The sequence below is a fragment of the Micromys minutus genome (genome assembly GCF_963924665.1).
Source record: "Micromys minutus genome assembly, chromosome: 18".
NCBI lineage: Eukaryota > Metazoa > Chordata > Mammalia > Rodentia > Muridae > Micromys > Micromys minutus.
This window is the reverse complement of record NC_137953.1, coordinates 257,629-283,955: the sequence shown is the minus strand read 5'-3', so window position 1 is coordinate 283,955 and position 26,327 is coordinate 257,629. Positions and strand designations below refer to the sequence as shown.

Genomic DNA, 26,327 nt, shown 5'->3' with positions numbered 1-26,327 from the left:
CTGGATATTTTTTCCTTCTGTTGCCTGGGGAACTTCCTCGTCACCTCCCATTCTTCTCTGGAAGGGGAGGGTTAAAAGGGGCAGGTCATATGCTCTCTCTCCCATCATCCCTTCCCCATGTCTTCCTTAAGAAGCTAGTTCTGAAATATTCTCTACCAGACTGCTCCTGCGAAGGCGCTAAAACCAGCATACTGGGTTCAGGTATCACCAAGACACAGGCCACAGCTAGAACTCAGGAGGGAATGTGTAAAGAAAGTTTTGAGAGTTCTTTGCTCTTTGCTTAGCTCAATGAGCACAAGATGGCAGGGCATCTCAAGTCAAGCTCTGCTTCATGCTGCTGGCCCAGGCTTTGGCTCCGACTTCCATAGTTATCACAGATGCTTTCTTACACATACTCCTGTGGCTCACTAATAACCTGTGATCCACCAGTAAGCATGAACTTGGTTCTTGCTCATAGTGAGACTGGGTCCCAGGCTGACTCTACCTGCTCAACAATTCCTTTCATGACCACCACTCATCATGGGCACCAATGCCATGACAGGATGAATACTGGCTTGTGTGTGTTCTGGGCACAGTCTCAGAAGCCATGACACCTTTTTGGTAAATCTTCCAAACTCCAGACTCAGTGAGGGGCCTTGCTGTGAGATGTCACAATACCATACATCTTCCCGCCCAGCATTAACATGGCTAGTAACATGCAAACATTGAGGATGCATGCTCTATCTTCATACCTGCTGCAGGCTGACCAAGTGCCCCTACACCCCCCCACACACATACATCACAGAGAGAGACAAGAGACACCCTGGCCCTTGAGCTTGAGACAGCGCTTTGGAGAGAGCTTGTAAAGAGATCATTTAGTTACAAAGAGATCATTAATGTTAGTTCTAATAAAATATGACTGGTGTCTATATAAGATTAAGACAGATATACAGGTAGCTATGAGAGAACACAAAGAGAAAGGACATTTGCAAACCAAGGAGAGACTAGCTTTGTCCACTCTGATCTTGGATTTCCAGCCTCCAGATTTCCAGAGTTGTGAACAGTTCAACCAGTGATATTGTAGAACTCCTGTGGTGCCAGATGACACTGTAAGCCCCACTGACATGGAGTCATCACAACTGTGTTCACATTGTTAGTCCTAGGGTCTGGCTCAGGGATGTCAAAAGCACTACAGAGAAGATGCAGAAATGGTTGTGAATTCTTTGAGTGCAGACACTGTGTTCTAGTTGATCTGTGTGCCCAGCTGGTCTGCAGCTGGATATACAAGACAATAAGTGGTCCTTGTCTCTGCTGCGGGCATACCTGCTGTTCCTTTGCCTCAAGCAGAGATGACAGAGAAGGTCTTTGGTGACTACTACCTTCCTTTGTGAGAGTACAATATTATTTGTGGCCCTGTATATACTTGAGAAGTACCCGAGGAGTGGCCAAGAAGCCTTATTCCTGGATTGAGTCAGAGATGATCTAGCCAAGAAATTATGAACCAAGATGATGATGATCTTGCTCACCTCATGTAAGCCTCCGTTCATATCTAACCTCCTTTCCCAACCCAGGGTCCTGGAGCCACAGAGAACTGTATGAGTCTGTGTGATATCAGATATGGTTCACTGTAAATATTTCAACTTTGCTCAATTGAAAATTATCAAAGGTTGGGGATCATAATGTATTACTACAAACAGATCCCTCAGTCCTTCCTGTGCTGTAAAAAACTATGCACAAGTCCTACCTGCAACCTGTGCACTACCTGCCCATCCTGCAAGAATACTCCAACCAACGACCTCCAGCTCTTGCATACTCAGCATGTCGACGCAGACATGCGGCCCTCACACACCCAGTACATGACCCTGCCCCGACCCCGACCTCTAGCACTCAGCACCCTAGGACTTGCAGTCGTCAAACACTCAGCACATGCCTACCTTACACTCTCATCACTTCCATGGTAGCTCATCCCCACCTTGGATGGTCATCCCTCCTACACCCAGCTAATTACTACCTCAAGACTTCACACATCTTACATATCCCTGCTCAGACCTGTGCACTTGTCTTGCAATGCCTGTGGATATATAATACATATCCACAGCTCACTATCTGTTCTCTCCCATGACAACCTACACACTTCTAGTACCAAGCATTGGCCCAGTACACAGTCAGCTTCAATAAAATGCAGTTGTTAGAAACACACATCTGACCTAAGGGATGACCACATAAAAAAAACACAGGCTACACTTTCAGAAGCAGGTGTACATCCTGACCCAGCCATTCACATGGCCCTGAGCCTGATGGTCAATTTGCTTGAACTTACTGGGCATCATGGTGCTATGTCAGCCCTGGCAGGCTTTCCTTTCCCCTCCTCCTTTGAGCATGCTCAATACCTACTTTGCAATGAAGCTAGGGTGTGTCCTAAATATTAAACAGTGGGATAAAATTCAACCCTGACCTTGTCCATGTCCAGTCCCCTCTCAAGACCCATGCTTGCTTCCTAGCCAGAAGTCAAGGCTAGCAATGCTGTCTTGACTATGCTCAGGCCCTCTTTCTTTCCCACACTCTGCAGGGATGTAGCTGCACTCACCAGGTATGTGGATCTTGAACTTGCCACTTTGGCCGAAGGCACTGTCGATGATACCCTGTTCCCCTGTGGACAGCTGCACCTTAAGCCCCACAAAGAGCTGGATGTTGGTCTCCTTTTTGAACAGGGAACGTCCAATCACGCTGTAGTCATCCATTACCTGTCCCCACACAGAAGAGGAGACATTAGTAGTACATGCTGAGAACTGATGTGCCCACCTCATACATAATGATGTATATAGAGTAGGAGGAAGGTCTGAATGATCTATTACACATTCACCATACTCTGTTAACACAGACACTAAGAAGGATCAACATTCATGGCAACCTCATGGGCCCTATACTACAGCCAACATACAAGCGTGCCAGGGTCAGAGAGCCCGAGGAGCAGAGGTGGCCTAGGGTTATATTTCCTGCATCAGCCATCATCTCACCTGTCTCTGCCTTCAGCGGCTTCAGTAACTTTGTGCAACAGCAGTTCTGGCTCTGGCTTTCCCCAGGAGAGATTCTTAGGAGCATCCCTGACTTACCCACATGCCTTGGTTCAAGCTCCTGTCTGCATTGTACCAACTACTCTTTCTCAGCCAGCCATCTGACTTCTATGATGCCCTCTGTCAGTCAAGTTCCAGGCAGGTTTCCTTATGGTCCCTAGACCCTGATGCCTTGTCACAAGGCTCACATCCCTGCTAGGAGTCCTGGCTGCCCACTCATCTCTTTGTGGGTGCATATGGGCACATGTGAGTGAAGTTGTTGGCTGGGGGCAGCTTGAATGGATTCTACCACAAACTCTCTTCTCCTATGCAAGCCCCTGAGCCCAGCCTGGCTGTATTCATCTATGGCTAGCCTGTCAAGGTCTTGTCAACAAGAACTTCATCACAGCTGGGAGTGACATCCCATCCTCTACCTGACTGGTTCTTGCCTTCAGCAGCCCACTCTGCAGATGCTGCACTCAGTCACTAAGACAGACCCTGTTATAAAAAGTGTCCCTCATCTTGGCAACTGCTATGCATACTGCTTCTAGAAAAATACCCTTTAGATATGCCTGTCCAGGTGGGAAATGGCAGCATACAGGTTACCCATTAGGTGTCTGGTAGCAAAGGAGGAACAATCCAAAGTTCCAGCCCAAGTATAGAAAAACCATGCATGGCTCCCAATGGCCACCCTGTGACTGCAAAGAGGGAAAGGTATGAAGGACAAGGGGAACTGGGTGTGTATCAGCAGAACTGTGTGTAATAGGAGTATATGGGATGAGGAGAAGCTGCTGCCTCAGGGAATGTACCGTCATGGGAACCTGGAGAATTTTTCATTATATATCTTTCCTATGTTTTCTGGTCTTTGAAACAAAATTACCTATTCAAATTAAGACTAAAAATTTTAAATAAATAGCAAATTATTTGTCTTTCACTCTTAAAAGGTGAGCCTACTCTTTTTTGATAGCCACAAATAGAGGACAGTTTCTTCTAGACACTTTTAATGGCTGTCCCCTTCTGAGGTGCATACCCTGGGACATTGGGTTATTTCCTACTAACATCTCACTGCTACTAAAGATGCCTGGGTGAATAGTTTGGAAAAGTAGAAACTGTTTTATTTACTCTAAAAAAACCTTTTGGAAAACATATCCTCTTCTCCTTGATTCATAGCAGTAGATAAAAGGTACCACATTCCTTCTCTTCTGGTGATTGATGAATTGGATTCAAACAATGATAAGAATTATAATTTCCACTTGTGCAGCCTTCTGTAACTCACAAGCCTCTTTCCAACATAGTGGCTCCTCCTCTCTCTCTCCTAGATGGCTCCAGCACATTCTCCCAGGGCAGACCTTGCTCTTGGAAGGTGGGTGTGTCTACTGAACCAGCACTGCCAGCCTTCTGCTCACTGGCACCTGGAAGTTCCACTGATCAGACTTCATATCCCCAATTACAAATGGTACACAGTAGAGCCTGTTGCTTCATAGAGACCCATTACCACAACCATGTTAGGATCATTGTAAAGAGCTGGGATCCTCCAACAACACAGAATAATTACCTCTACAGCCCAGCCTGGCATGACCTGCATATTTAGTTTAACTGGTCTAATGAGTCCAGCTTGAACAGTCCATCCATGATCCCATGGCTGAAAAAAGTGTTCAAGTCATGATCAGTCCTTGCACAGGCTGTCTCTCATATCTCCTCTGCCCCCTCTTCACCTTCAGGGACTTTATCCTACCTAAGGGGAGTCAGACTTGAAGAACAGCACACAGGGATCCAGCCCAGGCCTGCTAGGCCCTTTGCAAAGCCTATGCTGAAACCCAAACCAGCAGTCAGCGTGGTGTAGCTCCCTTCCATACTGAAGCAGTGGCTAGAGTACTGCCCATGTACTGAGGCTCACTGGGGACAGACAGATACACCAGAGATTTATAGACTTCCTCCAGCATCACTGTTTAAGAATAAGAAAGAGAGTCCTTGGACCAAGAGCTCACAGCTTACTTTGAAAGCATCTTTAAAAAGCATTACCATTAAGACCTGATAGTACATGCATGCCTATGATTCCAAGTCTCAGAAGGTTGAGGTAGTAGGCTAATCAATGTGTTCAAGGAGAATCTAGGATACTTAGAAATTTCATGGTTATCCTAGGTTATATACTATTAGTAAGACCACATCTTTAAAAAAAAGTTCATTACTGGGACCAAATCAATGACAAAATTGTCCTATTCACTCTTCCCATAAGGACTTGCATTGTTCCCAAGTACCTCTAGTGTGACATCAAGGCAGACACCTACCTGGCATCTGAGGGGATGCATGACCAGCCAGAATAGACCTGAATGAGATCTCAGGCCTCTGTGACCCCACGGCCTTTACTGATTCCTCCCCAACTTTCACTCTGTGTATCCTCAGATTACAACTTGTCCTTATGTCATATCCTTATTCTCTTGTTCACTACTTAAATCAGAGCAGGATCATTTCCCACATGGGCGCCGCCCTCCACAGTACTGTTCTCAGCTTGTGCCACTCACTTGGGGTCTTTTATTACCACCCTTACTGCCACACACATGCCACACAATCACACACACACACACACACACACACACACACACACACACACACACACTGCAATTAAACACTTGTGCATTTAGATGGGTACACAGACCTGCAAGGCCTGTGACACCATCAGGCAAAGCTTTAATATCTGTCACCGTACAGTCTCCAGGCCCCTCTGCCATGCCTCTCACCCTCTTCCTCTGTTCACTGGGGGAATCCTCCCTACCCACCCTGGTTTTACTCTGCACCTTGTTTCAGGTAGCCTTCTCTACTCCCAGAATTGAGGTGGAATCTCTATTCTGAGCTTGGCTACCCTGTCTTAAAACCCAACATAGCTTGTCTACTTAATCCTGCAGAGGAAAGAGGTTCTTTTTTATATACCACACCTCACAGAGCTTGGTAAACACATGTTCAGAGGCAATGAGGAAAGAACAGGCATCCATGTATAGGACTGAGGGGGAAAGAAAGGGTGGGAAGCTAGATAGCTCTTTGCTTCTTGGAGACAAAACTTAATCATTCATATGCTAATCCTAGAGAGACAGGACTTGTCTACAAGAGGGCCAGTTGTCAGCAATGTGGTTTTGTTTTCTCTTGACAAGATAGGAGGGCAAATTCCAGCCTAGATGCTGCCTACCCAATGCTGCAGCCTGGTGGCCAGAGTTGGCTGTCTAGTGAGCCTGGAGGCCTGGCTTCCTGGACAAAGAGCTGGGTGGTAGGCATGCTATCTATTAGCAAAGACTTTCTGAAGACTCCTTACTGCCCTGTTTCCCAACTTTTGCTATAAAATGTTGTAGCATGTAGTTTTTGCTATTCTGCCTTAAGCTTCAGTGGACCCTGCTACCAGCCCTTACCCAGATTTTCTTGGATCTACAGATAAAAATCAACACACACACACACACACACACGCCAGTTAATCTTAAAATGCCTTTATTAATTCAATGACTGGGCACTCCTAAACTTCCCCTGCCATCCCAGGAATAATCAGATAGAGTGGCCCTTGGCCACTCCAACTGAAAACTCACATGGCTGGTTGGCTTTATCTCCTGTCGTTACTCTCTCCAAAATGCCACAAAGAGAGTGGAGCTTCCCTCTTTTCCTAAATGTCCTTGCCAAAGGGTAGGATAATTCTGTTAACATCAGGACAATGTCAAAAGCTTCACTGCCTTTATGCCAGGGAAGTCCCTGAAGTTAGTTTTAGTGATACTTAAACAATTCGGAGAGTGAAGGTCTAGGGCTCTATACTTGTTATGTTCTCTGGCTGACCAGTGGTGGGCAGTCAAATCTGTGGGGTTGCTAGTACGTGTGAAGCCCTATTTACAGACCTACATTACCACATTTTACAAATTTTTTTACTTATTCATTTTATATTCCACTCACTGCCCCCTCCCAGTTACTCCTCCCACAATCCTTCCTCTCACCTCCCCTTCTCTGAGTGGGTGGGAACCCCTCTGTGTATCTCCCTACCCTGTGCTTCAAGAAGTCTCTTTGAGGCTAGGAACTTCCTCTCCTACTGAGGCCAGACAAAGCAGCCCAACTAGAATATATCATAATACAGGCAACAGCTTTTAGGATAGCCCCGCTCCAGTTGTTTGGGACCCACATGAAGACCAAACTGTACATCTGCTACATATGCTCGGGAGGCCTAGGTCCAGTCTGTGTATATTCTTTGGTTGGTGCTTCAGTCTTTGAGAGCCCCAAGGGTCCAGTCCAGGTTAGTTGACTCTGTTGGTCTTCCTGTGGAGTTTCTATCTCCTTAGGGTGTTTGTTTTTTTGAGACAGGATTTTTCTATTTACCCTTGGCTATCTTGGAGTTCATTATGCAGAATAGTTTGGCCTCAAACTCAGAGACCCCTATGAGTGCTGGAATTAAAGGTGAGTGCCACCACACCCAGCACCATCATATTGTTTTAAACATCCAGGTTAAGGTATGGAGTTAATGGGCTTCTTGTGACCTTCTCAAGAGAGGTTACAGGAGCTCCATCTTGTTGGTTGGCCTCTGTTCCTCTATGGCAAGAATGGCAGCCATAAGGTCCTAAAATCTAAAGGAGCTGTCTCTGTTATTTCTACTTTCTTGTTTTATGCCTTTGCTAGAAGATTTACTAGCACCAAGTATATTCCCTGTTCCCTCCATTAACCTCTTCTATGTCTTCATTTCTAAGTGTAGTTTAGGTCCAGGGAGGGTGGGATGGAATTTAGCTTCTAGGTCCCTGTGCATTCCCTGAATACTGGTGGCCCTGTCTGCTTTCAGCTCTAACTATCACTTTACATAACTGAGTGAGAGGTCATTGCACTGTGTCAGATCTACTTAGGAGACTGAAGGTAGCCTACGGTGAGATTATGAGTGTGGTGACTTCTGGGGAGAGTACTGGGGAATAGAAGAGGCTATCAAGCCCATTTTACCATAGGCTGTCAGGTGGGTACCCTTCTTGCTGCACAGAGGCCAAATGGGGGTTGTTCTGGCTAGTCCTCATAAGACCTAAGGACAAAGGAGACGACACTTCTGTGAATGAGCCCATCATATCCTTTTCTGGTGTCTGGGTTCTCTTGGGCTAATGCTAACTGGCTGACTCAATGGTTCTGGAGTGCTGAGCAGCCTCAATCCTGCTTGTCTGAGCTCAGGGAAAACCCTGTCAGAGAGAAGACAGTCCCTATAGTCAGGGACTCCCAAAGGTGTTTTAGAGGGAGGAGGCAGGGAGAGAAGGTAGAGCTGGTAACATGGTAAGACCTGTTGCCCAGCACCCTTGCAGGCTGCCCTCATTAGCTGACCATGGTGTGACACTCAACCCAGATATAGGACATATCAAAAAAGCCCAGGGACAAAACTCACCCTTGCAGTAAGAAGAGAATACAGAGAGCAGACACCAGCACATCAGAAAGAGGGGCCCTGACAGAGCAGTTGGAGGGTAGTATTCTGAATCAATCACCAGTGTCAAACTGAAGGCAATGCCTATGGGGTTTGCTGGTGGCCCTATTCCTGGGGACAATGCTGAACACAGGCCAGTGGTCACAATAGCTCAAGTGGGGACTTTCACTGCTAGCATGAGAATTGGCTTCATCTACCCACCTGTGGTTGCTGGAGGGGTCACACTCCCTCAGCAGTTACAGCTGTGCATCCAAGTCCAGCTCTTGCTGCCATGCCAGGAGAGTCCCCATTGTCCCCAGGTTTTGAGCAGGAACTTGGCTGCTGTTGCACATAATTATGTCATTACATGTATCTCTCTTCCAGGGCTTGGTTCCCAGGATGAGGTTTGGGAATTGCCCAAGTTCTGAAGCTTCGACTAGTTCACCGCGCAGAAAGGGAAGTCACTGTGAAGAGAGCTGAGCTAGGCTCCCCACTATAGTGAGGAGGGGGAGGGGCTGTGTTCTCAGAAGGGAAATGGCTTTAGTTGCTTGAGTTCTGGCTTTGTCTCTTATAGTGTCATGGCCTGAGGCAGGGGACTTCTCTAAACTTCAGTATTTTCATGACATAGGTTGTTAGGATTAGCACATTGATACTGACCAGAGCACCAAGACATGACAGAATTACCATTAGAACAGACTCTATATTAGTGAATTTCTTGTACATCACCAGAAAACACTATCTTCTTGCTCCTCCTCCCTACCAGTTTGGCCTGGTGGAAAGGCAGAACGAGGCCCTGGTTAACCTGTGGGCTGGGGCTGGTTCTCACTTCACCACTGTAACACCTGGGCAAGCCAATTCACTCTGCTGTACCTCAGGCTCTGCTTCTGTAACACAAGACAGTTTTCTGCTTTTAAAGGGACAAGACAAGGTTCCTGGCACCAAAGACTGTGACAACAAACAACTTTCTTATAAGCTCTGTATAAACCTTAGGGAAGTAAGTTAGCCTACAGTTGTCTCATCTCATCAAACATATTCCAGAGGCTCAAAGTCTGAGGCCTGGTGTCAGCCACTGACATCCTTACAACAGGCTGCTGCCTGGGATAGCTGCCCTATACTTCTGCCCACCACAGACTCTCAGGCTTCTCCTCAGGCCAGGCCTCCTTCCTCCCTGAACATTCCTTACATTCTATATGTTCAGCCATCACCTGAGTCCCTCCTGGGTAAATAAAGCACCTACTGGGGTTAAAGAGATCCTAAGCGACAGTTCCCTGTCAGCTGTCCTCCACAGAGAAAAGGGGGTACGTAACTTAAGGAGCACTGACCATATGTCAGCCACTTGGCCCTTCTCTCATGTAGTCTCAACTTCCCAGCACAGCACTCTTACAGAAGAGTTGGGTTTGAGGAGTAACATGTCACAGCTATGCTATTCTAGACTGTGCCTTAACTCAGTCCTAGCTTCCAGAGCTAGCTTTCTATTATGTTCGCCCCTGGATCTTGCACCTTCCTTTGGACATGACTGCAGTCTCCAAAGCAGTGAAGGTGGGCTCCAGTTATCAGACTCTGATCCTGGAAGAAACCAGGAGAAATGCTGGTTTATAGTCAGGTTGAAGCCTGAGGAACCTGTCACAGTAGGCCATTTTAATCTGTCTCCTGGAATCATTTTGTTTAAGGTGTCCACAGCCTCTGACTTATAGCTGGGTGCCTATGGGCAAGAACAGTAAGACAGACTAAATGGCCAGAGGTTAGGGTGTTATAGTTGATCTGCATAGCACCCCCAAACCTGAGCTGTTCCAGCTCAGAAAGAAGCAGGTGGTAGGTTTCCTGGGGCCCTGAGCAGGTTTAACAAACCATCAGCAGTAGAGCTAAGTAGAGCCAGGAGCCTGAGGCAGTGCTGATCAGACTTCAAAGCTAGCCAGTGCTCCTGGTGGCGTCTGCATGTTTACACTTGGTTGGGTCCATGCCTCAGGCTCCTGAAGTCCAGCCTGAGGCCTTTCTGGTTGGCGCCACAGGGCTAGACCTGCAGTAGCCAATATATCTGGCTTGACCTTCCCTCCTCCATAGTAGGGACAGCTTCTTGCCACTACTCAGCTTAGACCCTGGGATGTGTGCCATGAACAATGTGAACTATGGTCATGATGCATAGGGCTTAACAAGGGCCACCTTGTGGTTGGCAAAGCACCAGCATTTTCCATGTTTGTTTACCTACTTGCCACACCCTAGGGCCCACTTTAGTGCTGTGCACAGCATTGCCTGGTTCTGTAAAGGTTCTAGATCTAAAGAGATTGTGTAATAAGAGCTGGCAGGACCTTTCTGCCATGTACCATTATTTATGTGAGGCTGTGTGAGCTGCCAGGTGTTGAGGACCACAGTAAGGTAGGAGGAGGTGGGTGCCGGAAGTCATAGAGAGAGGGTGTCCTGAATGCAGCAACAGTCAGGATGTGTTGGGCATGAAGACAGTTGCTGCTGGCCACTTGCCTCATCTCTTACTTGACGGCAAAGAGAGCAGAACTGCTATAGGGAGAAATATGGCTCCATGGACCAGGTGCTGTCCAACCTGGGAGTTATTTTATTCTATTTTATTTTAACCTGGGAGTTCTTGTGATCCAGATGAACTGGGTCAGGAAGCCTTGAGTGACAGGATGTAGCCGAGCAGGTGAGAGGATAGCTGAAGCCTCCACAGGACAACTTCTAGCTCTGAGGTGATTCTTGCACTGGGAACCAAAGCCACTCTCTTTCCAAGCCCCCCAACCTACTATTCCAAGAAGAAGTCCTGACTCTGTGACTGGCTGCTCCAGTGGTTCAGAGTCAGGCACTGGTTGGCCTCTGTGACATAGAGCAGCTCCTGGACCTAGAATCCCCAGTGTCCTTCCATGTCTGACCAGTGGTTCTCTAGCTAGCAGCTCAAGACACACACAGCTCAAAGGCTCCACTCTTCTGTGCTTCCTCCATCTTAGGTGGAATTCTGTTCCTCATTTCCTGCCTCTCAGTTTTCTAGCCCCTTCATGGGCTTTTTGCTCCTGTTGGACCACAGGCAGACCCACTTTTCTGGCCCCTGGGTCAAATCATGTATGTGTAAATCTGATGCATTAGTAGCTTGTTGAGGACAGGGCCCAGTGGTATGCTCAGCTTTGACAGACCATTGGCAACTCTGTCAGATCTTTACAATCTATACTATTATGTACCTAAGTTGAGCATTTCTGAAAACCAATAGCTTCATCGCCCTAGATTCCTTTTGGGCTTTACTTTTAACATACTTGGTTCTGGTCTGTAACTTCACCTGTTACTGCATATTACCCTCTTTGTTTCATCTCTGCGACTGCCCCACATCTGTTAAGGATGACTGTCCACTCGGGTGGTCTTCCTGCTCAGTCTCCTGACATCTTTATTCTTTACTTTTGCTTCTTAGACACAGCATAACAATAGACTTTATGTTCTAACTGAACCTATTAGTGTTTTTATAGCTTGTGTTTATTTAGTATGGCAAGTGCTTCTTAATTTTGTCCCTTGGATCACTGTCATCATTTCAAGCATTATTCTTATTTTTCTTATTTGTATTGATTTATCAGGTTCACTCCAGTTTTCCTTCTGTGAATAAGCACTTCTTCCAACTCTTCTATTCCACTCATTCTTTCTCTGTGATCAAAGTCTAATTCAATTTTTGTATTATCCTTTCAAACAGTGCACCTTTAAATGATGCTCCTATTCCCATGTCTTAGTACTCTGGAAGATGGCCCAGCCTGTGGAACAGGCTTCCAGGGAGCTTCCAGCCCTTCAGACTCCCCCTTTTTCTCCTGAATGACACTTTAGATGCTTTTACCTTTGTGAGGCCCTACCCTATGGCCCAATTGCTGGGCTGTGGAGCAAGCAGAACTGGTCAGCTTTGGCTATGACCAGGAACAGCAAACTGGCCAGAGGGTCAGACTCTGCCTAGACTTGTTCTTAGATGGTTTCTGAGTTAAGAACTGCTGTCTGTCTAATGAGCTAAAAAACATTAAAAAGAATCTTTCATGATACATGAAATCTAAGTCAAAGTCAAACTTTAGCATTCACTAATGGAAGATGTTATTTGAACACAACCATATTTAGGTGCAGCTCACAACTGTTTCTGGGCTTTACTGGCAAGAACACAATTAAGACAGAGACTGAACAAAGCATTCAAGGACTTGCAATTGCAGGAAGATTGATGGCCAACAGCCTAACACACCCCACACTTACTTAGAGATTAGTTTATTTTTGCTTTTAAAAGACAGGTTTGTAAGGTTTCTCAGCCTTTTACTTTCCATCCTGTCCTCTTTGGAAGGAACTCATGTGCAATTTATTCTTGGGTGGAAAATGACACTTTATCAAAACTTTGTAAATTTTCTATGTAGTCCTGGATGGCCTGGAACTTGCTATGTAGCCCAGGCTGGCCTTGAACTTACAGGGATTCTCCTGCCTCTGCCTCTGATGTGCTAGTGATTTGTTAGGAGTGTGGATTTCTCATGTGAAAACAAGACAAAGTGGGCTTCAAATGGCGCACCATGGAGGCTCAACAGAATATGGGGCATCATCTTATTGAGCTCCATTGGCTAAGCCTTGTGTTTATTATTATTATTTATGTGTTAGCTCAATGTACCCTGACATTACAATATTCCTAATTAACAGAAAAACAATGATGAGAAAAACAAGAAAAACTAAAATAGTATATTTCATCACTGTAGACACAAAATGGGAACGAAATTGGTTCCAAAGTTTCAGAGTGGCTCATTTGTTAGCCAAGCAAAGGAAAGCCATTTACCAAAGATAAATTAATTAAGATGTACTTTATTGTACCAGTTGAAAAAAGTATCTGGAGAAAATAAGCTTATTTAAGATGACTAGAATTGGAGTAAGAGCTCAGGCTGGGCTCAGGTACCACTTACTCTCAGGAGTACCTGTATCTTCAGGCACATCTATAGGTATCTGACCTGCACAGCAGAGCAAGAAGAGCACAGAAGAGACTATGTGCTTGCAGAGTTAGCATCTCCTGGGTCCCAAGTACTGCCTACAGAACTTTGATTAACATTATTTCAGTCTCAGCCTCTACTTTGAGGATGATCTTAGGACAGTTTCTGTATATCAGGGCTAGAATACACACAGGAACTCAGTAAAGCTAACTATGAAAGATGATGCCTTTATAGGTAGCAAAAACAGAAGGCTAAAGTGCCTTAGTCCATGCTCTGATGGGAAGTGTCCATTCATGCTCGGATAGAAAGTGGGGATTCTCTTTACTAGCAACTTAGGATACCTTAGTTGCCTAAACTGACTGAGTTCCTAAGTCAGGGCTGGTGCACTGAGTTTACCCAGTATTGTAGGGCATAGGATAACAGATTTAACCTTTATAAGATGACCTAACTACCTAGAAACTTCTTTGGCGAAGACACACTTAGGAATGTTTGGAGTCAGCCAGCATAGCCAAGGATGGGGGCTCAGGACACTTTTCTGCCTTACAAAGACCACCTTTGTGCACAAGTTCCACCCTTCTGAGCCAGTGTGTCTATCAATACCCTCCTGCTGTGGACATGAGACTCTGACTTCTTCAGCTGTTCAACATGGACTCCTTCTCTCCAGAGACCTATCAGGCCTTCATCCTTGAGCTGGGGCTACATCATTGGTCCTCTGAGCATTTAGGTTCCTAGCAGCTACAAAGCTTTGTAGCTCTCTAGAACAAATATAGCCACTGTTGGACTCTCCAGACTTGAATCTTGTAAGCCAATCCAATAAATTCTCTTTACACACACACACACACACACACACACACACACACACACACACACACACACACACACACACTTTTCCCCTATTACTCTGTGTTCAATTTCCTTAGAGAATATGCCTAACATAGTTGCCCCTCAGAACAATTTTGCTGGTCACTTGGGAACTGTGCTATGTTCTGGCCTCACCTGATGAGAACTAGTTTTCAAATGTGAAGGTACATGTTTTATGTTATGAGGTTAAGACTGTCTACATTCAGATGGATGTGCCTACTAAGACCAAATAGCCACCCCTGGTGGCTGAAGAAGTCTGTGGCTCTCAGGGCTGCCAATGTGGGCACTAATCCTGTGCTGCAAGTCTATGGTCTGATGACTCTCTGGACTAAGTATGAAAAAGCTAGTGGTAAGACACAGATCAGCATGTTTCCAGAGCTTTTCTGTTGTTCCTGGGAGGCCTGTATTTCCTTACTCCTCACTGGTGCCTCCCAGTTCTCTAAGGAAGTGACAGGCCTGAGGGAGAACAATTAGACCTGGAGCCATACCAAGAAGACATTATTCTCTGATAGCTGCTTTACTACAGAATAATTACACCCTATAATGCTGCTAATAAATCAAGTTGGGTGAATGGTGACGCCCACTGTATCACCCCATCTGCAGAAGCATCTCTGCTGTGCTGAGGTGGATGGAACCCACCGAGGCAATAGTCCTGAGCTGCAGGTCTGGATGAAGAGGAGAGGCGGGGAAGGCAGAAAGCTCTAGCAAAATCCGTGAATTAGAAAAAGATAGTACTAGGAATGTATGCCTGTATGTCCCAAGTTTGTACTCCACTGGGTCAAGTTTTGTACTAGCAGCTGCACCAAGATGAGGAGGAGGAACTGTCTTTGTACTGATCTGGTGGGAGCCCAGCTACATCCTGGGACCACACACAGCTACTAAGCCCATGGTACAGTCAGAGGGCCAGAAGAGACAGTGACACCTGGGCATTAAGGAACTCTTCATTCTAGGTCTGGACTGCCATTAAAAAAAAAAAAAAAAAAAAAAAAAGGTGTACCAACACTTCAGGAAAAAGGTACCACATTGTGCAGACTCCACTGACAGGTCTGCATCTTAGAGCTTTGTTCAGTCATAGTGATTCCAATGTGCTCTGGTAGCCAGTAACTTTGTTTTTTCTTTCCTTATTCCTTGTATCTCTGAACCCACAATCCCTTCCCTAACCTGTAGGTGAAGTGGATCTGGACTGTCCCAGGTACCCTCACTGGTCATGAGAACCTGGTCTGGGCCTGGCAGGATCCAGTGGCATGAAAACACAGGGCTAGCAAAGGCAGGTGGCCTTGGGAGAGGGCAGTCTACTAACCTGGAGGATCTGGCTAAAGTCCAATTCCATGAGGGCATGATGGGAAAGACTCAGGCTGCTTTGTACCCTGACCTTAACTATCTAGTCTGAAGCCTGAAGACTTTTGACTCTGGTTCCAGCCCAGACTGTAGAACCTAGTACCAAGTAGGGAGAAGAAAAAAACTGAAGGCTGTGCTTACCCGCTCCACAAGGCCATGCTTGTGCTTCAGCTTGTAAACCCTTAGTGCTGGCAGGAAGCTCTCTGTGTAGTTCTTGTCCTCCAGCCCTTGTAGCAAGACACCGTGGAAGGCCAGCCGGCATGTGTTAGTGTGAATGTCAGCATCCAGTCTGGAGCCAATCACCAAGCAGAGTCGGGGGCAGGTGACTGGCTTTTCAAACTCTATCAGGGCCCACTGCTGGCGAGGGCAGTGGCCCCCTGGAGAGTGGCCTGTTTTTGTGTCTGCCTCATCAACACGTTCCGTGGCTGTGGGTGTGGAATCCTTGTACAAGTACTGCTCTTGGAAGAGGTATTCTCGGGAAAGGTCGAAGGAATCTAGTATGGGCTCCAAGTCAAAGTTGTCAGGAGCAGGGCTGAAGAACAGCATACGGCCCATGACTGTCTCATGGCCCACTGTGATATGAAACTTGGCCTTGGTCTGCAGGGGCCCCCGGAAATAAGGGATCTTTTCCACAGAGATGAGGGCTGCATGAATGGTGTGTAGAGATTCAGGTGCACATACCAGCCCACGCTCCAACAGCTTGGGGTCAAACTGGGTAACACAGATGCCCAGTCGGTCTCCTTGCATGGCAGAGGTAACGGGTGTATGGAACATCTGCATGGACTTCACTTTCTTCACCACCTGATCAGGAGCAAGAGGGAGAACATTTGAACCCATAAGTCTTGCAGCTGGCTTTGGTCATTCTTCTTTTGTACCCCCAACATCCACCTACCCCCAAGTCCTAGTGGAGGTCCAGGCAAACAGCAGAAAGGAGGTCAGGGTTCAGTCAGACCTCTGTGGGCAAAGAAAGAAGGATCCCAAAAAGCCAAGGCCCAGGATGCGACACTAGACTACTTTTCCAAATCTCATCCCTGTGCCAGCACAAGAACAGTAGTAACCTCAGTCCCCTCTGTTCTCTAGAAGCTGATTCACCCAGGTTCTACATCCTCCAGCTTCTTCCTTTTTATCAGCCATTCCAGCACATTCTAGCCCTCTGCATAGCCTTGACATCTAGCTTTTCTGCCTACCAGTGTCCCGTTTGCTTTGAAGACTGGGACAGATGCCAGGCTATAGAGTGACTAAGGTCAGGACTTGCTCTTGATTCCTGAGTGACCTGTCCCTCTACCTCTCCTTGTCCATGAAAGCCCCACTGTCTAGCTTGTGACTGCCTGCCAAGGCTGAGGGCTCTCTAAGAAGAGTTTTCCTCTAGTTATTATTCTACATGGTCTCTGTGCCTACTATGTGTCAACTTCTATTTCAGGAGAAGGATTAGAGCTAGCTCTATTTCAAAGAGCTCAATATCTAGAAACAAGAAAAATGATGTACACAGGATATACAGCTATATTAATGCTATTTTATATAACATATACTAGTATATAAATTGTGTTGATATTTACTGAAACACAATTCTACAATATAGGTGCATGAGACATGAGACACATGACAACGCCTAGGGTTGGACAAGCTCTGGCTTTTGCACAGGCAGGTAGAGGAGTGCTATGAAAGCAGCCTCTGAGGTGAGGCCTGTAAAGATCCAGAGCAAAATAGCTTTAGGCAAAGACATGAGTTAAGGGCCAGACCCAGAGGTGGCACTTTCTGTGAGGCTAAGCAGTCAATAAGAAGGCAGGAGGGCGACTGGAGGCCAGAGGTCAAGGCCTAGGCACTATGTATATATGTGGGCCTGTCTGGAATCACTGGAAGGGGCAATGTGATCTTATCTCAGTTTCTGAAAGGTTACACTGACTCCACACAGAGCAGACTTCTGCCTTCACAGCCTGCAAATCAGGAGCAGACATGGCAAAGCCCAAGATAGTGGGCATATCTCCTAAGCCCCACTTGCAGGGTGCCATCCAACACTTTTTGTTGAACAAAGCAAAGTACATAGAATCCATTTCAGAAAACAGAGCAAGAGAAATAGAATGAGCCTGTATTTTTTGATTCAGCTACCAATATTCCTGTCACCAGGGCTGGAGGTGGGTGTCCATGCTTTTCCTCCTGGACAGAGGGTGAATGCTGTGTTGGTGGCACTCTGGCCCAGAGCCTTTCACCAGAGTATCAAACTCAAGTGTTTGTTTAAAGATCATTAACTCCCCACCCACAGGGTCAGAGGGCAGAGAAAGTGAGAAGCAGTGTCAAAAGCTGCAGCCCAGATCAATCAAAGGGAGATTCGAGCCTTCTCTGAGGTGGCCTAGCGGTGGGCGATGGGGGAAGGGTGCTGAGGTTATAAGCTCACAGAACATCTCCCCTCTTCCTGGGGCAGTGCACTACCCTGCAGATCGAAGGAGGAAAGTATATCACAGCCTCAACTGGGCTCTGGGTTTATGGCTTATGACTTTCCTACCCCCTTCTTTCCAGCTTTCAGCACTAGGAAGGGCCTTAAGTCAACTAAGGGCCCCTTTACATGGGTAGGCTGCCATAGCCCTCAGATACTTAGACACTTAGAAAGCACTCTGGAGAAGGTGGCTCTTTCCCTACCTTCAGTGAAACTCTCCATACAGCCTATTTTTACAGTCTTCATATCCCATGTGTTCAACACCCATTTAAGCCATAAGCTACATCTAGAGGCCTCTGAAGCACGCCCCGCCCCCACCTCCATAGTGATTCTGAATGTCCCTGTGGTTTTCCAAGTTTCCCCTACTACTTAGGTTTCTACCTCTTAACAAAGTCTTGGTCTCTTTACCTGAGCACCCAGGGCACTATGGGAAGGGATTTCCTATATGCATCCCAAGTAAAGCATCTGGGACCTACTATCTAAAATTCAGTGTTCAGTCTTTCCTCTCTTTTTCCACAGTATGACTGTATACAGGTGTACAAAACATGCAGTAGTAGTGGCTGATTGCACTGCCTTATGTGAGTGGCTGGGCTTTCTGAAAGAGTGTCCTGTATATAGGTTTCTGAGAATGCCTACATACCCCTTATGTTCCTGAGGTATAGATACCTGCAGATCACCGGCTAGTGACTGCCTGCCTGAGCTAAGTGTGTCTGAAGTACTTGCTATTGTTGCTGTAAGTGCCTCTCCTCTCACAAGGATCTGACCAGGCACCTATATACAAGGTAGCCTCTCAAGGGCTCAGACCCCAGAGCAGAATTTGAAGGTCTCAGAAGTGAGGGTTCAGTTCTGCGAAGCACAGAAACAGACTTCTGCCATCAGGGTGTGATCCTAGCTGCAGTACATCTTTATAGTCTGGCACTGCCAGGTTTCTTAGTGTTTGCTAGTCAAATCTGGGTGTCTCCATTTCTAATTCAGATGTGGGCTGTAGGTATGATCTATTCAAGGTCTTGCTGCACCCTTAGTGCCAGCACCCAAACACCCCCACAGGTTCAACATGCATCCAGCCCACCTAAAGAGATAGACTGCCCCTTGCAGCCACATCATATCTTGCTGAGATTCTAGACCTTTCTAGGCTTGACTACTGCTTCTTCACAGAGATGGGTGGGGGCAGCAGTGCCAGGCGGGCTTCTCTCACAGCAGTGCTCTCCTTCAACAGGCTCATGTTCTCAGGACTGAAATAATAAAGAATGCTTTGCAAGGGCAGAAGAGCAGAGAGACAAATAACTGAAGATCAAGATTCCAAGGGCCGACACAGGAAATTGTGAAGCAGATAAAGATGGGAACAGGCGGTATGCCGCTACTTTGGTTCTCTTGGGCACATGCACACAGTATCACCAGTTGTCAGTGAGCTTGTATTCCACCCAGGGAGGCTAAGAATAGAGGGCTGACCTAGACACTAATAGTACAGAATCAGGCTTTCCTTCCAGTTGTTCATTTTCTAGTTTTGTAAGACTTTATCCATTCACTCAAGGATCACTGAGCATTCCTTACAGATGCAGATGGGTAGAGCCAGCACATGTCTGTCACTCAACATGTTTGCTATGTATCTCACATGAAAGCCCAAGTCCAGGAAACCAGCAGAATTGGGTCTACTACCTGGAGATGGGAACAACAGCTCAATCTACAACTAATGAATACTAACTGCACAACTGTTGGGAGGTGTAGTGAGAGAAAACAAACTAGGCTTTAGGAGAGGTAGCCAGCATCCCTGAGGAGATAGCACTGAACTGGGACCAGGGAGAAGTACCACCACGCATAGGAGACCTAGCAGTTGAGGCAGAACAAACCTAAGGTCCATGCAAGGAGAGCCTGGTCCTTTGAGAAGGTGGAAGTGCACAGGCTGCTGGGAGTTTGGTTGGGGTATAAAGTTGTAAACAAAGGGAAGCTACCTCTACCATGTAAGAAGGACAAACCAGTTATGAGCCTGGGATGATACCTTTGAGTTTGTTTTCTGAATCAGAATTTTGTTATATAGCCCAGGGTAGCCTAGAACTTGAGGTTTTCCTGCCTTAGCCTCTTGAGTGCAAGGATTATACCCCCATACCCAGCTTGTGTGCATCTTTAAAGGCATACTTTGGCTACAGAGTGGAAAACAGATGGAGGAGAAATGAAGCAGGACAGAGAAGATCCTCAGAGATCAGGTTATATTTTTCTTGTTAGTGTATTTTTGGGACAGGTCTCATGTTCTGAACTCCTGATTCTCTTGTCTCCATCTCCCCATATTATAAGTATGTGCCATTATGCCTAGCTTCAGAATCTATGTTAGGATGAGGAATACCTGGGGACAAGGACATGTTCCAGGTCTCTTGTGGAAGACCTGTCTTGTGTTGGGTGAGGACAAAGGGTCTGTGCTCGGGAACAGTCTCAGTAGCACATAACTAATGGCCTAGCAGTAGAGACCTGAGGAAGAGTGGCCAGTATTAGATGGCAGAGTCCCATCCCACCTCACCCACCCATAATGGCCTGGACTCAACAAAACCAAAATGCTTCTTCGGCTTTATTATCTGAAAATTGTGGCTCTAACCCCAGATCTTAGATGAAATGTATTGGCTACTTCCTTATCCCTGTGTTCACACAGCTATACCTCTGTCCCCCAAAACAACAGCATTGTTTTCAAGGGGCACAGCATAACCTTATCATGGCCCCTACTATGATGATTGGTCCTGCCTGCCCTGGTTCTCTGAGCAGTCAGAATGGCCCAGAGGCTAGGTGACAGGGCTGGGATATTGCTGTGCCCTGATCTCAGCCCTGCTGAGGAAAGAAGGTGCAAACTCAGGGAGGATGCAGAGGGAGGAGGAATATGTCAAGCAGGCAAACAATTTTCTAAAACTCAAGTTCATGCTTGCTAAGCACTTTGGTTCTTTCTGATTAACAAAGAGGCTTTACCATCATTTGGGTCAGTTATTCTACATAAAAATCCTACAAGGCAGGTCAATATTTTTACATTCAATTTTATGGATGAAGAAACAGAGGTTTGTGATGTCTCCAAGGTCACAAAGCAAACAGACTGAGACTTGGGACAAAAATGCCAGGGCTGCAAGGCAGGCCTGATATTCACAGTCTCATCTCTTGAGCAGCTGAGCAGAAACAGAAGCCCAGGACACTGAAGATGGGCATAGATCACGCTCCCTACCAAGCTGCTCAGGTACTGACCCACAATTGGCTACAGATTCTAAGGGGACAAAGTTCCAGACAGGTAATCTCATACACCATGCTCAAGTTCTTTCCAAGGTTTACTTGTGGGTGAGGAAGTATATGGGAAAGACTTGCCTTGAAAGCCTCAGTAGTGCTAGTAGACATAGCCAGGCCTACCTCCCCCTAAAATCTCAGTTTGAGCCACCTTGCTGTCTGCCCTGGCAAAGGGTGGCAACATCCTCATGCAACTTAGTTTTCTGAAGGTTGTACATAATGCCACTGCCTGGAACAATTGGGTTGGGTCTCTCATTACTTTTTTTTTTTTTTCATTTTTAAAAGATAGTCTTGTGTAGCTACATCTGGTTTTGTACTCAATGTGTAGAGGAAAATGACCTTGAACTTTTGATATTTCTGCCTCTACCTCCCAAGTGTCAGGATTACCTAGTGTATGTGCCCCACCACATCTGGTTAATGTCGTGCTGAGACTTGAACCTGGGTCCTTATAAATATTAGGAAAACACTCTACCAACTGAGCTATATAACCCATGATAGTTACTCTTGGTTGTCAACTTGACTACATCTGGAATTAACTTCAATCCAAACTGCTGGGTACACCTGCAAGGAATTTTTTTTCTCTTAATTAAATTATTTGAAGTAGGAGGACCTACCTTTAAACCTGATTTTTTCAGGTGGGAAGATATACTTTTACTCTAGGCCATACTTTCTGGTGGCAGCCTATATAAGGGACATAAAAGAAGGAAGCTTTTGCTTTTTGTTTGATTGCCCTTGCTCTTGCTGTAAGCTCATTCCTTCACTAGCATTACAGCCTACTTCTTCAGGATTCCAGTATATATACTGAGGACCAGCTGAGACATCCAACTTTGTGGACTGAGCAACTACTAGATTCTTGAACTGTCCATTGGTAGACAGCTATTACTGGGTCAGCTGGACCATAGTACATAAGCCACTAATAAGTTATATATTTAGATAGATTTCATTCTATCAGTTCTGTTCCTCTAGAGACCCCTAATATGCCTTCAGTCCTCTGTTGCACTATTTTTCAAAGGGACAGTTCAGAAAACTTACCATCTGCTGGTGTGCAGATAAAGGAACTTTAGATGAATTTCATGCAACTCTCATGGAAGAGTCTTCCAGCTTGCTAATGGTGGTCTTACTACATAGGCCAGGAACCTGAGGTCTGCCAAGGTTAGAAACTAGTACCAGAACCAGGACTAGGATGAGGTGTAATGCTATGCAGAGGACTTGAAGATAGTGCAGCAGAGGCCTGGTAGCCCTTGCCAGGTGGGTCCAACTTAGCATGCTCTTTTGAGGAGCAGCCCTCCAGATTTCTGCACAGCCCACAGGTGCTTGTGAAGCTAAAGCCTGAGCTGAACAGACTTTGTGACATGCAGTAGTTTCTGGAGTGGTGGTATCAGCTATGAGGAGACTGGATTGACGGTACCCAATCTAATTCTTAATGAGCCTGAGCCTTGGCTGAGGTCAAGCACAACTTTGCTGTGACTTAATATAATGTTAATCGGGGCAGAAAAGAGACACACAAGTCTGATGCTAATGAGCTTACAACAGCAGGATCAGTTACTTCAATTCAAAGAGGTTCAGACTAGAGGGGAAAAATGAAATAAGCTTTTAAAGATCAGTCTAGGTTGGGCTCCATCAGACCTAACCAATTTTGTTTAATAAGGTTTCATTTGGCTGCTCTTATTTCTCCCTCTTCTTTGAGCAAGGCTGTATACAGATAAGACATTTTCCTCCTCCTAATGCATTTAATCGTATCACACACACACAAAGGCAAACTCTGGGCTCTGTGTGAGGACAGCACATATGAGCCTCTGGGGGATGCCAGGGCCTCCCTGATGGGCCAGGTTGGGCTAGGGAGCAAAATGTAGGTCAGTTTGGGGCATTCTATTTTAACCGGTTAGTTTTTTAGAGAAATTAAAGCCATTTAAAACCATAGAGAATCAGGTGATGTGATATCTCACCTGTGTTCCTCTGCCAGGAGCTAAAATCCCAATCCTATTCCTCCTCCTGCAAGTTGTGTTGCAGCAACTATCTGCATGAATCCACTGTGTCCTATTTTATACATTTACATCAATGTATGCGTTTGAGCAGAATACAAACTTGTTAGTATATGACGGTACAGCATTACTACTGACCATCTTCCTTTGACATTATATTTCTGACATCTCTTCATATCAGGCACATACACATACAGCATGTACCTATCTATATATGCTCTCTTGCTGTGCATGTTATACACTTGTGGAGGCCAGAGGTCAACATCGTATGTCTTCCTCAATGCTTTTCATCTTATGTAAGACAAAGTTTCTCACTGAACCTGAAGCTGACTAATTCAGCTACATTAAATAGTTGGCAGCCTCAGGGAGCTGGAGATAGAGTTACAGACATGCACTGCCACAGGCAGTGTTTATATGGGGATCAGAACCCAGGTCTACAAGCTCTTTACACACTGAGCCAAATCCCCAACAAATCACTTATTCCCAACATTGATGTCCATGAGGGTTACTAGCTTCTGTGGTGATTAAGCCTCAGCTTGTGCATAAACATGGTTTTTCTAGCACAGTGAGTATACTTCTAGTTTTATCAGGTCTCATAGACTGCTCTTGGCAGTGGTAGCTATATTCCTATCAACAATGCAAGAAAGTCTCTTTCTCTTTCCTGCAGGTCTGTTGCTTTTACTAGTCTGATAGATAAGCTCCGAGTTTGTTGCTGTCTTAATGTGTCTTAATCCCACCACCAGGAACAGGTCTGTCTAGAAGGCTTCTCATTTGTCCTACTCCCAACCACAAATAAAAACTGCTTAAAACCAAAACAACCCACTATAAGAACAGGGTGTTCTGTGAATATGCACTCCTGAGCCGGATTCAGTCCTAAAGAAAGGAAGGGGTAGGTAAGAAGGTGTGTGCATGATGTGCTCTCCCTGCTCCATTTAGCCTCTGGGCATGAGGCCAGGGACTTTTCTAGAGGCTCTTGAGAGTCAAGGCTACTCTTTCATCTAGCTTGGGTTCTCTCTTCCAGGGCCCTCCACAAAACTTAGTAGATATATTAACTAGAGGGATCTACTTCATGCAAAAATTCCATCAGACCTTAAATAAAAGCCTAGTTGTCCATTGGGAGGGAGCCAGGGAGACCCATGCTTAGAGGAAGAGGAATATTCCCTCCTATTCTAAGACCAGAGGAAGCAGCGGTTTGTCTTCAGTCTGTCCGTGAGGCCAAGCTCTATCTCCACCTTGCTTACTCAGGCTGGTTTCGGTTCCACTGGGCACCAGGTCTTTGAGCACTGGCTATTATTAGCTGGGCCCACAATTGCCCTTCTCTGCTCAGCCCTTTCCACCCTCCTCACTCCATATACAAATGACTCCAGCACCCTCCTCAGGAAATCTTTACAACAGCTGTAACTTCTTGTAAGCCTTTGTATTGCTGCCTCCTGGGGTCCTCCATGCTGGACACCAGTTCCAAAAATGAATACGTTTACCTTGCTGGATACTAAAATGAACATTTACTTTGCAGGGCACTGATCCCTGATCCCTGATCTCTGGAATGGCACTGTTCATGTCCCTCCATGTCAACCTCACAAATTCACTCTTCCCATTAGCTTCCCAGTGGCTGTAACAAAGTAGAACTGTAAAAGTGACAAGGGGTTTCCAGGAAGCCTTCTTCCTCCCCCAAGTCACTTCTAGTATTTGTCATAAAACTTTAAACTGAATTGCATCAACATTAGATTCTTACGTTTTCCATGCAACTGTGCTTTGTTTTTAGTAACTGCTGGGTTCGGAGTATGGAATCCATATGAGGTAAGCTGAGGGAACCAGCTGTCCTCTTGGTGGCTAGAGGCCCTCTGCATAATGGAACAGCAAAGGTGGCCACATCTGGATCCCTGGGTCTTGGCAATGAACAACATGTGAATTTAAATCTTAGGTGGACAGAAGGGGTCCCACAGTTCTTGAACTATCCTGTTCTTCATCAAAGCCCAGCATTAAGCACACTCCCATGAGTCTTCCAGATTTCAGTCCCCACTGCTGTACAGGGTGCAAGAAGCACAACCAGGCAGCAGACACTCACATCATGAATGGTCACAACTTCAACATCAAAGGTGCCTCCCGGGCCTATGTCCTGGCAGGGCTAAGCCCTTCTTCTATCTTATACAACACTATCCCACAGCCTTGTAGCTGACAGGTTGCACTGCTCACTACATTGGTGCTCATGCCTCCTGCCTTTACCTCAGTGTCTGTGGCACAAGGTGTGGAATACCACTAGTTGGTCTCCCTGTACAGATGGAAGCAATGGGCAGCACTGGCCTCAGCTCTTCCCTGGCAGTTGTGCTTAGTAATCTCCTAGGCTCGGCTGATGGAGTAGATACCATGACACAATAAGGCTGGAGGAGAGTAGCATCACCCAACTCATCCCACGATAGCATCCATCTCTGGCCATACGCAACAAGTTCAGGCAGGGGGATCCAGGCCCACTGCCTTAGTGGATCTAAGTCAATGACAGGAAATGAAGTGAAAGCAGGGTGATGAAGACAGAGAAACAGAAGGAGCAACAAGACTAGTTGTTAGCTGACACTGTTGGACCTCCTGAGAGCAGTCACACCCTGACTACTATCAAAAGTGACTTGTAGGGCTAGGATAATTTCATACTCAGAATAGCTTTATGCTATTCTGGGTAAAAGAAAGTGTCTTCTGTCCACCAATCTCCAGATAATAGAAATACTGCTCTACAGGCCAAGTGTTGACCAGTGGAACAATGGATCGCAGGCATGAACAAGGGTGGCCAGCCTTACAACCCTAAAGCAGTCTCTGTTTGGTATCAACATGAGTCTGAACTCTTTTAGTTCTGAGAATGTCCAAACGTGATCCTGGGAACTGAACCTAGGGCCTCCTGCATGTTAGGCAAGTACTCAACCACTGTGTTATATGCCCACCTCTTCAAGGTATGTCTAATAGTGATGATCCTAAATCAGGCTTCCTCACATGTTCTTTCTCTCAATTCTGTTTATTTTAACTTTAGCCATATGATAGAGAAAACAAATAGCAGTATGGTGAGTTATGTTACAAGTGGTTGGAGGGCCAGCCCTCAGTCCTGGGATGTTGGGAGTGCCTAATCTGTACTCCTTT

The 26,327-nt window shown here is 46.0% G+C and overlaps 1 protein-coding gene across 4 annotated transcripts in view; it reads right to left on the bottom strand.

Moving 5' to 3' along the window:
* Positions 1-26,327, bottom strand: part of EEFSEC (eukaryotic elongation factor, selenocysteine-tRNA specific) — a gene marked incomplete at its 5' end in the record, with an annotated part of 211,969 nt that overhangs the window by 34,525 nt on the left and 151,117 nt on the right. The window contains 2 exons of one of the 4 annotated variants that reach the window (XM_080932444.1): positions 2,567-2,723; positions 15,687-16,346. The exons of 1 other annotated variant lie outside the window; for it this stretch is intronic. In XM_080932444.1, coding sequence (XP_080788570.1) covers positions 2,567-2,723; positions 15,687-16,346 — 817 coding nt within the window. The remainder of the gene's footprint in view (positions 1-2,566; positions 2,724-15,686; positions 16,347-26,327) is intronic. 2 more of the 4 variants (XM_080932446.1, XM_080932445.1) reach the window with 2 other exon arrangements.